Source organism: Esox lucius, chromosome 24 (assembly GCF_011004845.1).
Source record: "Esox lucius isolate fEsoLuc1 chromosome 24, fEsoLuc1.pri, whole genome shotgun sequence".
NCBI lineage: Eukaryota > Metazoa > Chordata > Actinopteri > Esociformes > Esocidae > Esox > Esox lucius.
Window position 1 is genome coordinate 11,229,061 of NC_047592.1, and position 17,149 is coordinate 11,246,209.

Genomic DNA, 17,149 nt, shown 5'->3' on the forward strand with positions numbered 1-17,149 from the left:
GTATACTGCCTCTTGACGATTCGGAGCTCCAGTGAGGAGCATGGAGCTCGTGGCGGGCACCTAAAACCTGTTGCATTTCCGGCCCTGTATTTCCGTGTGGAGGACGTTTGGTGTAGAGATCCTCTCAGGTGTCAAGCGTCCGATCGCGCGGTGCCTCAAGGTCGTTTGTACGGATGTATTGATCGCCGCCGTGACCCATCTCTCTCTTTAAGCTATTGATCCGTCCCCAAAGGGGCCCCTTTACACACAGGCTTTCCGGAGCACACTACAGGCATCAATACACCCAGCTAAAGAAAAGAAATACAGAGTGGCAAAGACTCAGTAGGACGTCACGCGTCACTTTATGAACTAGTCATTGTGCTGCAGTGGCCACTCCGTCCACCAAAGTCACCTTCAAAGGGGACCGTTTCCTGTATTGGGTTTCCATGAATGTTGCCGAGTTTATCAACATGACAGCGTGCCGGGGAATGGCGGCAAGCCTTCCCGTAGGGGGTGCTGGGGAGGTGGATGGGCTGCAGCCTACATGGAGTACCTCTTCCCAAACGCATCACCCCAACAGCTCGCACATGCTTTCTTTGCATGACACCCCGGGGCTATGAATCATCGTTACTGTACAACATGTTACCTGCGAAAGCCCGGGGCTTTTTCATTAGGTTAAAAGGGATCTTAGGCCCGGGCCCAGGAGTGGGGTCACTGGGAACGGGGTGCCGTGGGAGGGTGGAGAGGGGCTGGTGGAGATTTGGGTGGGGATGGTTAATCACCATAACAATGGGGGCGGCCACAGAAAAAACGCAGCCCCGGCTAAGCTGCTCTCCCCATTTGTTTCAATAAGGTAAATTGATTCCGATGTCCTCTGGTGGCATTTGCATCGCATCCATTTAATGTGCTGTGATTTCTCCCCCACCCCCCCCCTACGACTCCTTCATCTCCACCCCGCCCGCGCGCCGGGAGTCAGGACGACGTTCGATGGGGACGCATTGATCTACCCGGAGAAGGCCGCTGAGAACGTGCACACAGGTAGGCGCCCCGCGTGCGCAGACACACGGACGCATGCGCACGGGAGCCACGGACAGCGGCTTTAGCTCACGCAGACCTGTACGCACATGCAAACACGCACGCATGCACCTCCCAGAGTGCCTTGGTGTAAATTCAACACCTCAGAGACAGGTCCTTGTTGAAGGTCCAGTAGATAAACCCCCAGCGGGGTCCACTAGGGGGCCCCAGACCTCTGGGCCAGGCAGCTGATTGAGATTACAGGCCAATCAGTGGGTCTGACTCAAAATCAACTGACCGTGCCCTTGACAGTCTGGATCAGTTAGTGCTGATTCAGTTAGTGGAAGCCCCGCCCCCCAAAACGGACCTAATGTGCAGTGCGATCCCGTCACCGACCACGTGACTACTGATTCGTCACAGCGTCCTTGGCTGTCGGTCCACGCCAGCCCTTTTATGGGCGCTGCCCATCGGCCTTCCGGCGGAGCCCCTGTCCTCTCCCACACGCAGCCTCCACCCCCTCCCCCTCACCCTCGAGAAATGACATATAGAACCACACACAATCATGCAACCCCCCCTCGCCCCCCCCCCCACCCCCCCATCAGTCAGTGTCAGACAAGATAGCGTCGGCCGTCACAGGACTGAGTGAGGAGTGGGCCATTTACCTGAGGCTCTGCATGCCAATGGCCGCGGCCTCGCTACACAGAGGGACGAGCCTTCCTCCCACTGCCGGTGTAGAGCTCACTGACGGCCTCCAGAGGCTCGCTGAGAATGCCCTTTCCTGTTTCGGATACATCGCAACAATCCCGACGATAAAGGGAACTTCCCCCCCAAAAAAAACTTGCGAAAAAGGCTTGTTGACTAAGCCTGTGTGTAGGCAACCCCTCTCGTGTCAAGTCGATAAGCATGTGCGGTACAGTCAGGTCTTCTGCAAAGTCCCCCTATAAAAGTGACCAGACTTTGCACGGTCTCCAGAATGTTTCAAGTCCAGTCGTTTTTCACGGCCATCCGAGGGATCCTGGGGAGAGGAAAAGGATGTTTCCAAGCGGTTCAGTAACAAAAAAGCTACTGTCTAAACATAAAGGGCTGGAATACCAGTTGCCATGAATCTAATCCCGTCATTCTGGATGTTTCGGGGGTGGCATCTTTCAGAGGCTCTGTACGATGACAGTTGTCTTCAAGTGGCCATTGTTACTTCTCTTAATTGAACTGGAAACATACATTCCAGAGCGAATTGACTACCCAAGGTATAGGCCTGGTTCTCCTTGGAGTGACGCTCTTAGCAAATCCCGTTAAATCCCTCTTAATTGAGCCCCATTCAGTTCAATTCAAATTGCTTGTACACAATAAAGAAGTGGGCTCTAATGAGTTTGGGGAGGGAAGGATGTGTGAGTGTGCTTTTCCACTCTCTTTTTCTTTCTCTTTCTGTTTTCTTTTCTCCAGTGTGGTTCTCCGGTGACATCTGAGAGCCAATGGGACTTTGATTTACTTTGAAAAGTCTTGAGTTAACAGACAACTAAGGCCGTCTGACATACTTACACACAAACACTGATATTTTTGTTTTCACTATCCTTGTGGGGAATAAAATCCTATTTTTCCTAAACTCTAAGCCTAACCCTAACCCAAAACTCAACTCTAAACCTAACTGTAATCAGTATGGCTAACCTTAAACCTAATCCCTGTTGTAACTTTCACCCTAAACCTAACCCCTAAGACTGAAATTGCCTTTTTCCTCATGGAACCATTATAACGTCCCACGAGGTCAGCTTTTTTGGTCCTCACAAGTGTAGTAAAATCAGAACACACAAGTAAACACACACACACAATGAACACACACATAAAACGCCCCAAAACCTGCCGAGGCGTAAGCCCATTTGTGAGCAGCCATTTGTGAGCAACTCCGTCCGATCCACTATTTATTACTGGGATCCCTTTGAAAAACAAAAACACCTGAAGGGGGTTATTCCTCATGTTGCAGGGTTCAATGCTGTCTGGCTGAGAGGCAGAAACCAACGCAGACACACGTCCTGCTGCCCCCCCCCCCCCACCCCCCCCCCACAACCACAATACATTTATCCAATTAAAAACTGCCAAGCTTATTTTCTGAAGTGTGAATGCTTAAATTACTAATATCACCCAGGTAATTATTCATACTTTTCCCCAGCCCCCTTTGGAAGCTTCGTGTTGCGCCGGAAAAAACAATGTTTGCACAACAATTCAGTATTGGGTTTTTTGGCGCCAACGGATAATGATTATGTTAATCCAAACAAAGCAAAAGCTCTTTTGCATGTCATGGAATTCTGCTGTAAACTTGTGACCTTATTAACCTCCCTAATCCTTGACTGTTTGCCCACGATAAGGGGCTTACACACCCTTACACACGCACCCATGTCACTTTGTGTCAGGACACAGGTGGGTGTGCCCCCCCCACCCCCACCGAAACACGCACACACACCTGAAAAGAAAACACCGGAAGACGAGTCGGAAAGAAAGAAAAAAAACATTACAAAAACACCCAGTTGATCAGCGACGGAAACCAGTGGCGGTGGAAAAAATACAATAAAATAAAAAAATATGTGCGCTAACGAGTGTTAAGTGAGTGTTCCGATTGCTATTAAGTGATGAGATTAAAAAGCCATCCCATAGGTCAGGTCAGCTGTGTTCATTTGAATGCATTATTACCAGGGCCGGGGCCTAGATAACTCACTCATTAGCGACACTCCAACCCTGAGTGACAACGCGGCTGAGAGGGAGCATGTCGAACAACACTTACAGCTAATTGGTGTTAGCGAGGCGCCGGCACGCGCCCGCCCCACACCACCTTCACTGCCCCGTGTCCTCACCAGCCAGACGACGACGGAAGGACGGAGGCCTCAGAGTTTACTTAGCAGTGACACCTTGTTTGGCACCGGGCTAAAACAACGGCTGGAGTCCTTCATGCGAAAAGGCATGTTTTCAGATGACCGTGGGGCTTCTGATTCAGGTCGGGATAATTAATCGTGGGACGGGAATTCATGGGAGTTTCAGATGCGAGTTGCCTTTTCCAAAGGCTTCTGTACGGTACCGTCACAGTGGTGCCCCATATATAAAACAGTATTTACTCGCCTTTTAATCCCTGCTCGGTTCCTGGCCTGGTATCAACACATCAGGATTAAATGTACTTCTGATTTCAAACAACTGGTGTCAATGGGATGCACACACACAGGCAGAGAGACAGATGGTGGCACCTGGCTCGCGGGCCACCACAACACACACACTCTCCCATGCCCGTCAGGCCTGCCTACTGAACACACGCCCTGACTACCAATCTTCGTACAATTCAATATTGTATGAGCTTTCGATTTTTCAAGGGGTCTGTGAGCACCCTTCCAGAGAGTTGTCATACGTGGGGGAAGTTGGGTTTGGGCAGTAGTTGGAGAGGTAATTCCTTGTTACTAACGGGGGAACCACAATGAGAATATAACTTTGAATAGTTTTTTTTTTTTTGTCTTCAATTTTGTCTTCAAATCTGTGGGCTTCCGGGCATGGTCCACGCTAATTCCACGTCCTGTCTTCGAAGGCCCGAAGCGTTCATCCCTCAATCTTGTCTCATCCCCAAATTCAAGAATCAATGTAGAGGCTATCCAAAGCTCTTTTTAACTCCAATGTTACGCTTCTTACAACACGGACAAAAGTACCGACAGAGCTTCGAAACAGCGAGTAATGCCACACAAAATCTTTATCCCTCCTCACCCCAAGAATGGGATGTTCAGGAAATGGCTTCCTCCTAAAGATGAGGGAGACATCAAGGTTGTGAAGAGGCAATGGGTCAAAAGAGAAAACACATTTCTTCTACATTTCAACTTGAGCGTTTCATTAATATGAATTCCCAGCTAAATGTTTGGCAAAGTAGGTCAACGGGATTTAGAAGGTTTGGGGTGTTTTTTTCCTTCTTTCTTCTCCTCACTTGTCAATGGAGACTGAGCGACGGGATTAGAAGGAAAGATGAGCTCTGTAAAGAAACAAAGACGGGGGAGAGGGTGGGAGTGAGAGACACGGGGGAGAGGGTGGGAGTGAGAGAGACGGGGGAGAGGGTGGGAGAGGGAGACATACAGAGGTATACAGATGTGAGAGAGAGGAATAGAGTGAGTTAGGACGACAAAGAATGTGAGAAGAAATGGCGGGAGGCCCTGGAGATGGAACGAGGTTCGGTCAGTGTATCTGTGTCATTTCCATATAGTCGCCTGGTTTCTCCTGATGACCTGGTGATCACATGGTGGAATCAGCCAATTAAGTTGGAGGTCCCACCCAGTTTTTGTTTATTTTATTAAAAAGCTGGAAACCTTCAACACCGATGTCCATGCTAGAAGTCAGCCGACCATTTCTATGCAAGAAACCTGAAAGCTATAATTTCAGTGTACAAGAGGCACATCTCTTTATCTTGATATTAAAGAAACTATTTCATTATACCACTTCTCCCTGGAATATGCATATGAGGGTAATCACCAAATAGAAACCGTAATTATTTTTGCTAGAAGTCAGGTCCTGTGTACCTGGATATGGCAAGATGAATGTCTCCTAACAATTTTTATATAATTTACCAAGGAGATAAGATACTAGCTAATTAGCAGTTAAATTATTCCGATAATTTATATTAAGTAAATGAGATCTCTGGCCGTTTAATATTTTATAGGGCCTGTCAAAATATAACAAGTTAAGTTTGCCCAAATACAAATGTGCCTCCCTTGCTAATTTGTGAGAATTTTCTTTGGCGCAAATCTCCATCGGCGACTGTGATTGAATGTTACAATTAAACGTCCTAATTCATTGTCAGAAGCAACTTATCTATATACATGATATATACATGATATATTTGCTGCTTAATTGGAAAGCACATTTGGAAATGGTTTCCTTAGCGAATTCCTACATCACAGCCTAATCAGAACAAATCCCCCATAATGAATTAAAGTTGAATATTCGTGGGGCTTATTAAGAGAGCTTCTAACAGTGAATTATTCAAATGTTAATTAATGTTTCAGCATTTCAACCTGCAATAGGCACATATTATGCCAACCAGACTATCAATAAAGGCCAATCTTGCTGGTCGTTAGGCACAGAAGCCTCCAAACTTTCCATCATATTTCATTCAATCAATTCAAGGGTAGAGCTCTCCCCTTTCCTAGATAGATGAATCCATCAGTAATACCAGAGACAGGCTGGGAAATTACTCACCCAGTCTAAGCTGAATCTCAAGGGAAAATGACATACCTTAACAAACATAAACCAAAGGGAAATAATCAAGATCTCTTGTTTTACCCTGAATTTTCAACAGAAACCCTGTAAGGGGCACATTTCTGTACGATTGTTAGTAAATTTAATTAGCATAAAATATTATGATTTGCTGTTATCCATGTCTACGTTTTAGCTGAACGTTTTCATAGTCCAGACTACAGATCCTGAAATAGCGTGCTCCGCCAGCCACTCATGAACATTTTGACTATCACAGGTAAATTCACACTGTTTTAACACAGCCAATGATTACTTTGTCTGACTATTTAGGGCGCTGGATGAAATAAAATAAAAAGACAATAATAAAACATTGACATTGATATGGTGCAAAGAGAGAATGAACATGATGTTAAAAACTTTTATAACTTAACATACTGATATTCTGCTGTTGAAGTTGTTATTCCCTCTGTAAAATGAGAGCCAACTTTTACTGAGAAGACCTTAAATAATATATTTAAAGGTTTTAAGGCATGTTAAGAAAGCGCTGTGAATGGTTGTTAAATCTTACATTTAAAAGCCAGTTTGAAATACACTGATGAAAGGTTGTTATTAATCATAAGACAAAGGAGAAATGTATGAATTCATTTTTCACATCTGCTGAAAACAATCTGCACAGCCAACGACATGTCATGCCACAATACGCTTATTCGTTCAAACAACCATCACATAATACATAACATAAATTATTTGTTGCTTCAAACTAGTGCATATCTATTAATATACAGTGTCACAAATATTTCAACCCCTTTATGCCTTGCCGGTATTATCACAACTACTCCCAACTGATCAGGAGAGTTAAAGATCAATGCAGGCCTTCCTCCCAGGCACCAAGTCATTAATTCTCTTCCAACAGTGCTTTCCAAACCAGCAAGTAATTTGAGTCCACACATTAATGGGGGGAACAAGTATTTGATACACTGCCGATTTTGCAGGTTTTCCCACTTACACAGCATGTAGAAGTCTGTAATTTTTATTATAGGTGGTACTCAACTTTGAGTGACAGAATCCAAAACAAAAATCCAGAAAATCACATTGTATGATTTTTAGTAATTAATTGGCATTTTATTGCATGACATAAGTATTTGATACATCAGAAAAGCAGAACTTAATATTTGGTACAGAAACCCTTGTTTGCAATTACTGAGATCATATGTTTCCTGTAGTTCTTGACCAGGTTTGCACACACTGCAGCAGGGATTTTGGCCCACTCCTCCATACAGACCTTCTCCAGATACTTCAGGTTTCGGGGCTGTCGCTGGGCAATACGGACTTTCAGCTCCCTCCAAAGATTTTCTATTGGGTTCAGGTCTGGAGACTGGCAAGGCCACTCCAGGACCTTGAGAAGCTTCTTACAGAGCCCCTCCTTAGTTGCCCTGCCTGTGTGTTCCGGGTTGTTCTCATGCTGGAAGACCCAGCCACGACCCATTTTCAATGCTCTTACTGAGGGAAGGAGGTAGTTGGCCAAGATCTTGCGATACATGGCCCCATCCATCCTCCCCTCAATACGGTGCACTCGTCCTGTCCCCTTTGCAGAAAAGCATCCCCAAAGAATGATGTTTCCACCTCCATGCTTCACAGTTGGGATGGTGTTCTTGGGGTTGTACTCGTCCTTCTTCTTCCTCCAAACATGGCGAGTGGAGTTTAGAACAAAAAGCTCTATATTTGTCTCATCAGACCACATAAACGTCTCCCATTCCTCCTCTGGTCATTGACCAGGTCCTGTCGTGTAGTTCTGGGCTAAACCCTCACCTTCCTCATGATCATTGATGCCCCACGACCAAGGGAGATTGACCGACATCTTGAACTTCTCCCATTTTCTAATAGTTGTGCCAAAAGTTGTTGCCTTCTCACCAAGCTGCTTGCCTATTGTCCTTTAGCCCATCCCAGCCTTGTGCAGGTCAAAAATGTTATCCCTGATGTCCTTACAAAGCTCTCTGGTCTTGGCCATTGAGGAGAGGTTGGAGACTGTTTGATTGAGTGTGTGGACAGGTGTCTCTTATACAGGTAACGAGTTCAAACAGGTGCAGTTAATACAGGTAATGAGTGGAGAACAGGAGGGCTTCTTAAAGAAAAACTAACAGGTCTGTGAGAGCCGGAATTCTTACTGGTTGGTAGGTGATCAAATACTTATGTCATGCAATAAAATACTAATTGTTTATTTAAAAGTCATACAATGTGATTTTCTGGATTGTTTTAGATTCAGTCTCTCACAGTTGAAGTGTACCTATGATAAAATTACAGACCTCTACATGCTTTGAAAGTAGGAAAACCTGCAAAATCGGCAGTGTATCAAATACTTGTTCTCCCCACTTTACGTGACGGCCTGCTCACTTACCTCAGTAGGCTTTGCAGGCACCCAAACCACCAGAGGGAGTTGCCAGACCCCTCTGAAGGAACCATCCCTGCTGACCATATATCCACATGGGGCTTCCCAGCCACTCGTCAGCTACTGAACCGGTCCAGACTCAAACCTAGAATGCAGTAACACTAAACAGCACCTGAGAAGACCCACAAATTATTTTAATTAAAAACATATATTTAGGGACGTGGTTCAGGATCGATTGTAAAACATTCTCTAGGTAATAAAAACACCTTATTGTGTTATACAAAACATTGCAATATGCACCAACAAAACTGCAGTTATGTGTAGTACCACATGGTGGCAGTGTCATCTAACAAAACGAACCTCTAACATGAGACATGAAAAGAACATCTCACATCTCAAAACATCAAATTTTGATAGTTTATATTTGTTTCAATTAAATATTTCGCATTTTGCATTTAACCAAGGCTGTGCAGTTCTCAATGCCCTATGAAACTACTGTGAATTAAGTACTACCACTACTGTGTCATTGAAGTTGATAATCAAATAAAAGGATGTCCTTGATAATACACTATTTATTTGAACATATTGAATTTGTGCCCTTAAAATATTTTGGAGCAAGCCTACAGTGGTTTCCAATGGATTGCCAAGAGAAAGACCAGCCTCAGCTGTGCAGGTTTACCTTCCATTGTACAAAGTCCATACAAAGTGGAGCCAATATTAACCACACTATGTGCATAGAGTAAACACGGGACTTGAGAGGCAGGGCATTCACCTTGCTCTTTGGGTTGTTTCTCAGTCAGGGGTTTGCACAGCTGCCCTCTTGGTTTCCTGGTCGTATGATACCTTCAAGGCATTCCCTTCTAGACTTTTAAAATGGGTTTCATTCATGCTGACAGTCTCATAATTTAACACATCTTTGGGATATGTTTAAAACCGTTTATTGTGTCCTTTGTGGCTTGTATTTCAACAGAATAATTCAAAAGATGAGTAGAGGTCAGGGTCGACGCACAATTCACACTGCTGTTCAACGACAAAAAAAGAGTATGAGTACGAAATGGTTTAAGATTCAAAGACGCACAACAGATGTTCCAGCACAAGGTCATGAGGGCAAGATTTACATTTCTTCCAGATATTGAATGAAATGCGGGGGATAGCAGATGCTACAGATAAAAAAAAAAATATACAGTAAACATTCTTACGAAACAGAACAGGTCACACAATCGTAGGTCGGGAACACAGAAGTGTATTAAAAGGGAGAATGACCAGATAACCCACATCTTAAGTCTCTGTACTTCTATCCATTTAATGAAGTCCCATCTCCGACCCTTGACCTCCGTTCATTAGTAGGCAACGGGAAGGTCGCCCTCTCCTCGATAACCACCTTCCATCCAAGACATTAATGTGTCCTACCATGGAGTTTTGATGGGTTTTTCACGTTTTTCTTCACACCGGTAAAACGTAATTTGGGACCAAGTCCTTCAAATAAAGGCTTATTTTCGTCTTTTTGCCTTTCCGCCGCCTCTCCTAAATAACCTTTGAGTTAACAGAAGTTACACAAATCCCTTGATAAAGGCCCCTGTGCCCATCTTTTCCCGTATAGCCTTATAAAAGCCAGTAAAACCACAAACAGATTTTTGGACTACTTTTTTCCTCCAAGAAATAAAGCATTCTAACATTAAAGGCGCTGCCATTGCATTTGGTTGTCTTCGATGTAGAAGGCTGCTGTCTGTGAGGGCAGTCTTCGGGTCTTAAAGACTATTCCACTTAACTGCCTTCACATACACCGGACTGTATCATATAGCCCCTGGTGTTTTCATCCATTAAAAGAGCAATATGTTGTCAGTACCTCAGCCCTTCCTACAGGCAGATCCTTTACACTAAAATCCCATAATGCCCAGATTCTACCCCCCCCCACAGAATGGGACAATGAGCATGACGTCCGCGGCACGATCGCCTGCCAGTGAAGCCATTTGCTTACATTTGGTTGGCGGATGTTTTTCCATTCAAATGCCTGTCCTCGTCCAGCAACTTTGCATAGGTTTAACCCCTCCCTCATAACGTAGCGACCCCTCAGCGACCCCATCCCCTCGGATGATTTGTTTGTAAACACAAACGAGCATTAGACTATGTGATCCTTCATACCAGGGTTGCTGTCTGGCGCCGCTCCCTACCCAGGCCCAGTAGGGTTTAGTCTTAGTTACAACCCAAACCGTCCACCGGCACAATGAGAGGCATTGTGTATTTTGTCTCACCATGAGGGCTGTTTAGGATTTCGTTTTAAACCCATTCAAGTCATATAGGGGCCTTACGGGTTGAGATATGAGGTTACACACACACACACACACGTCTTGCCATTTTCGATCCTCATGGGGACCTTAAACCTAACTATGTTCCCTATTCCCTAAACCTAACCTCAATAACCTAACATTTATGTCTAAAGCCTAGTCCAAATGTCTAAACCAAACAGATAATACCTAAAAGTAACTTATTATTTCACTACGCCCAACAGCACATTTTTCCTCTAAACCTAAGCTCGAAATAGCATTTTCCCTACAGGGGACCTAACAAAACAGAGGATTAATGTTTCAGGTTTTACTATCTTTGTGGGAACATAGTCACAACACACAAAGACGAGTACATCACACATACCTTAGTAGACTTGTTCCCAGCCCCAATCTGGCACAACATTATGGCCTAGATGGCTTATAACTGGATCTATATTCTGTGTAGGGAATTGTACTCTTCAACCCCACTTCCCCCCAAAAAAGAAATCAGATAAAATCACCTTCCTGCAAAAGATGCTGAATAGGCTTAAGTGTTTTACAACCAAAGAAATCTGAAGTGAAAGAAAATAAAAAACTTGAAACTCATATTAGCGTGAATTTAATATATCCTGTTGGAACATTGCAATAGACCAAGCTTGGTTGCAGTTGATTAGGTCAGAACATTTAGCAACAACATTTTATTGGCTGATTTGCTCTGTGCTTATTGGCTGTTATTGGTCTGAGATTGGTACTTGGAGATGATCCCGGCGTACTCCCTTCCAGAACGGTATATGGTCCGTGTTTTTTCAGGTTGAGCGAAATCCACGTGGAATAGGCCAAAGCGGACACGGAACCCATCTGCCCACTCAAAGTTATCTAGGAGAGACCAGGCAAAGTAGCCTCGCACGTCCACACCATCCTCTTGGATAGCTAAAACCAAGAGACAAACAAGCACATGGTGTGTTCTTGAATACAGTCACTAGTGGAGGTCTACACACCACTTTCACAGGCCTCACATTTAAAAACAAATCTGCTCATTTCTCTAAACAACCTAGTCCACATTTTTTAAGTGAAACAGAAAGGATAGTGTCCCCAGAGTTAATGCCTGTTAAAACGTAGTCCTTAACGACAGCTGTAAACCATTCTGAATGTGATTCCACCAGACCTGCACAACTCATACTGCCACATTCTATGTCCATCCATTTGTTTATTTATTATCTCAACCTTCTGCATTCATGTAAAATGGCCTATGTACATAAGATAACGGAACAGGTCGATCAAATTGGAATTATGCGACTCTCATTTCTGGACCATGCATGAATGCCATGATTTTATATGCAAATCAACTTGTCAGAGGCTTAAGTAGTGTAGGTAAATGGCAAAATTGAAGACCATCACATTGTAAACACGTACATTCTCCATTACATGCATCGGTTCTATGGGTCTCTGCACTGGGAATTACCTTTGGCAACTTCCTGAATGATGTCCTGGTAAAACCCACAGCGTTGGACATCGTCCATGACCACTGGCCCCACCTGAGAGAAGCCGTTTTCTGTAATGTAAACTGCAGGGTTGTTGAACGTGTCCTGTAAAAGACATGAGTGGCTGTCATACTGCACCCAGACAAGTTTCTGTGTATTTTTCCAGGTCTGACAATTAAAGGAAATGATCGACTTATGGGTTCAGTTCAGATAAAATGTACAATTGGGATTAGTGTTAGAATCAACGGTACATTTAGATTTGGGCCATAGGAGATTGGAAGTTAGGGGTTAGGTTTATGTATTAGGAGTTAGGTTTAAGACACTGGGGTAAGGATATGTTAAGACATACTTGTTATTGAGGTTAACGTTAGGTTTGGCCCAAAGGAATAGGGTACATTGAGATTCACTTTTTCGGGTAACCCAAAAGGACAGAAAAATGTAATTGACATGCAGGGACCAAAAATCACAATAGTATCTGTAAAACAAGGAAGATTTGAACTTGTCAGGAAATTCTGCAGGAACTAGGCTATTTTGTTAAGGAAGAGGTAGGTTAAGTGTTAGATTTAGAATTACAGTTTTGAATCGGAATCATGTATCCAGAAGGGCAGCTAAATGCGTGTGTGTGTTATAGTCCCCCCCCCCCACACACTTGCAACCCCACTCATGCTAAAGAACTGACATAACAGCAGGAACTGCAAAAGCAGGAAATCAGTCATTCTGAAATAGATTTCACCTAAAGCAATCAAAGTGACACATTTCAGGGTGGCAACTGTAATGGAGGCTCAATCAGTTTACTGTGCAAAAAAATATTTTATTAATAACAAGCAACTCCATTAACGCTAAATGTGTTCTCCTCCCTTAATGATGAGATCAATTTGGTTGAAGACCGATATCAGAGTCAACTTTCAATTGATCTGACCCTGTTAACTTGGGGATGTTCAAATAATAATAATTATTATTATTATTATTTGTATTGCAACAAAGCCCTGGTCCTCTTTACCTTAATATACTTCAGCAGCTTCCTCAGGCCATCCGGAACCACAGCCAGCCATGACACCCCGCACACTGGCCAGGTCGGGTCCACAACCGCTTCGGCATCCTGGTCGCTTTTCAACCCACACCCCTCCGGCAATCCTCCCACAGCTTTCACCCTCCGAGACGTGTAGTAGTTCAGAGCGAAAAAGTCGGCCGTGCCTAAGATGCTAGGCTCGTCCTTAGAGAACGCAGGCAGTCTGCAATCTTGGCAACTCAGTTCCTTGCTTCTTAGCTCAACGCGAGACCTCATCACTTCTGGGTAGTCCCCAGTTACAAACACCGGCCATGCGAACCAACCAAGGGAAAAGGCCAAGTAGCGTTCAGTGGCCGCTATGTCATCCGGACTGGCCGGGTTCACCGGTTCAGCCCAGTCACTGTTAAGGGCTAGGGACACCGCGCCCCCCTGTTTTGCCCGGTACATGCTGTGGTAACTGTGCCAAGCCCTGGCATGGGCGCGCAGCATGTTGTGTCCCACTAGGTAGGCCGCAATCCCTGGTTCTTTTATCCCCGGGGCAAAGATGCCATCCTCGTGGCCCAGTTTAGCGCACACATACGGCTCATTTAACGTGATCCAAAGTTTCACGCGGTCCCCGAAGGTTTGAAAGCAGAAGCAGGCGTAGCTGTCGAAGATGTCAGCCATCTCAGGTGAGGTCCAACCTCCCTGGTCCTGGAGGGCCTGTGGCAGGTCGAAGTGGTACAAGGTAACCATGGGCATCACGTTACTGGCCAGCAAGTCATCGATCACTTTGTTGTAGTATCGCACACCTGCGGCATAAAAACACGCAGCATATAACTAATCATAGGCTGGAAGGTAATGCAAGGCCAAAACCAGAGACCCTGTGCTCACAAGACAAGAATACAACCAACTGGGCCAAAATCGTCTAGACACTTTCACAGAGTTTTTAGGGGTATAAAGCTTCCGAAAACAAAATGAAGAGACTACTGCACCTATTCCTTTCTTTCCAAAAAAAAGTCAAAAGGGAAGGTTTTGAGTGAGGAACAGCAGGGTTAAAATTAAGAGACCACTGCAAATTGAATGCTTTTGTTCCTCACTCAAAACCCTCCTTTTCGACTTTTTTGGAAAGGAAAGAAAAAAAGGTGCCGTGGTCTCTTAATGTTTTCCAGAGCTGTATCATTTACAGTAACGTTGGCTCTCAGTAGTAGCGTATGGTGTGATTGGTCTTCAACGGCATAGCCGTACATCTACCTTTTTGATTGACGTGCTTGGTCGTCCCATCCGGGAGCAGGCGGGACCAGGACACAGACAGGCGGTAGTGGGTCAGGCCTAACTGCTGGATACACTTCAGGTCCTCTTCCCAGAACACGTAGCTGCTACAGGTGACATCTCCGCTGTGGTCCTCGTACACCAATCCGCCCCCTTTATGACAGAACGTGTCCCAAATGCTTGGTCCCTTGCCATCCGAGTCCCAGCCACCTGCAAGGATTAATTTCATAGCAGTTAAAATCCACTTTACATTTTATTTTATTTTTCCTAAGGAAAACATGCAGCCTTCAAATGCACTTGATTACATTTCAGTCGCCGGTTTTTTTTTAGGCAATCCACTTTTAATTCGATAATTAAGCAAACGTGTGTGTATGAGTGTGCTTGGGCCAGTCCACTAGAACAAGCCTTACATTGTTAATAGCCTAGAAATAGAGGTAGTACTGCCTACATATAATTATCTTAAGGAAGGTTGGGATTCCCAGCCAAACAAACACTACTAATAAAACGCCACATCCAAAGGTATTTGTAGAAAGGAACACGTTCTATAACAGAACCGTCCACGGTAGTAATTAAAAAATCATCCATACGCAGATTTCGGGTTATACAGAATGTTTTATTTGCATTTAGCATCAACCTAAGATCCATAAAAGGCCAGACATTGGTTGTACCATTAAGAATCATCCGCTTCCAGCTACAAGTAGTCTGCGCATTTCTGAACAATGTGATCTTATTTTAACCTCCTAAGACCTGAGCTTTGATAATGTATGCATTATAAATTTGTCTTAGCTATTAGGGATTGGTGGACATGATAAGTATACTATCTAAGAATGGCGCAGACAACTGTCCTCTAATAAGGACAATAGGTTTAAGTTAAGCAGAATAAAGTATATGGTGCAGGAAGCCTAAAACGGTGTCCTCATGTGGACACAGGGTCCCATGGTTAATGGACAAAAAAATTGCTTTTCTTTAAAAAACAAGGGCATTTATAGGTGACCCCAAACTTTTGAAAAGTAATATCTCACAGATTTCGAGATTATAAGGTTGAATAAACACATTACATTAAAAAAAATCGCTAAGTACCTTCGATTTGATAAGCGGCTGTAGCTGCGCCCCATGCAAATTTAGGTGGAAACATGATTTCAGAATCGTTCGCATGCAGACAAATCAATTCAGGGCTATTGGTTATATTTTTCTACGTATAATTTAAAAGGTCAACAACCCTCTTCTTATCATATTGATTAGACTTCCTGGTAAAGCCATGTTCATTAACAAGTGAGAAGTTGATATTTCCCACGTACGAATGAAAAAACAAATCACTTTAACGCTCCTCCAACTGTTAATGTGCATTTTGTTTAGCCCTGAGCTCCAACTTCTCTCAAATATTGGCTAATCAATTAGCGTTTCTCAACGAGTTAAACTAGTATTTACTTCACAACTGGTAATTCTCCATCTCTTGTTGGTTAATGAATTCCGACTACCGGGTTTGTTACGTCACTAGGGCTTGTTCACGGGCGTTGCTGTGACATTGCACTGCGCAAATTCTGTTTAGCAAAAGAATATATGGCTTTTCATTAATCTATTAATCACTTCAGGTATTAAATCGGCACAAACATCGCCGGCAAGGTTTTTTGTACGGTTTGAAAAACATGTTGTTGCAGGATTTCAAGTTTAAAATTGCACAGGGTGTAACGATTATAGCAATAATAATAAACATATCTACAGAACGGTACAACCAATATTAATGACGTAGATTATTTACATAAATATTTACATGATATCTGTGTGTGTATGGATGTCTTTTTGTATGAGTACGTGCATGTGCGCCCATAGTCAGTCAAAATGGTTGTACCAGGTAAGGTTTTAGCAGTATGCTGCCTCGCAAACATAAACCTATTGGTATTAGACCCTACACTTCAACTGAGTCCCCATCTGATCAACGGGAAAATTAACAGAATGAGGCTGGTGTATGAAGTGTCCCTGATAATGCCACTGGCATTTGTCAGACACTGTTTTGGATAGATGTCCTTGATTTGCTTTGGGCAGTCCTCACTACCCACTGGAGATCCAGTGCTTTTAAAACATTTTGTGGTTTCACATGGAATCTATTTTATCTTGAACTTAATGGGATTGTTGATTTTTACTTGCAAGATTAATTATAGTCATTTAAGTATCTACATTTCTGATTCATCAATCTACCCTGGCTTGGAATATAATTTAAGTGAATGCCATTTATCAAAACTTTTTAATACAGTGATAATTTAGACTTTCCAACATTGTTAGAAATATATAATTGTAGGATGTTTTTTTAATTCATACATAATTTATTGACAAAAATATGTATGGTGATGGTGATGACATTGCAGTTCTGGTAATGACAGTTTGTTGCGGTGATGACAAATCATTGATCATAACCTATTGTAATTTAATAGCCTAAGTGACTTTAGACCAACAAAAAAAACAGCAGCTAGTAATCTGTTAAAACATCAAAACATAGTTTAATCTGATTATGGAAGACCAAACATGAACTGTGTTCCTTGTGAACAGGATTGGTTCAGTATAA

At 43.6% G+C, this 17,149-nt stretch overlaps 1 protein-coding gene across 1 annotated transcript; it reads right to left on the bottom strand.

Moving 5' to 3' along the window:
- Nucleotides 1-9,506: 9,506 nt before the first annotated feature.
- On the bottom strand, nt 9,507-16,011 carry gba3 (glucosidase, beta, acid 3). Its single transcript, XM_010890257.3, has 5 exons — nt 15,670-16,011; nt 14,572-14,799; nt 13,330-14,129; nt 12,311-12,434; nt 9,507-11,778 (listed from the first exon to the last, which is right to left on the bottom strand). Exons 1-5 carry the CDS (start codon nt 15,722-15,724, stop codon nt 11,570-11,572), a joined length of 1,416 nt encoding a protein of 471 aa, XP_010888559.1. The 5' UTR covers nt 15,725-16,011; the 3' UTR covers nt 9,507-11,569.
- Nucleotides 16,012-17,149: the final 1,138 nt, after the last annotated feature.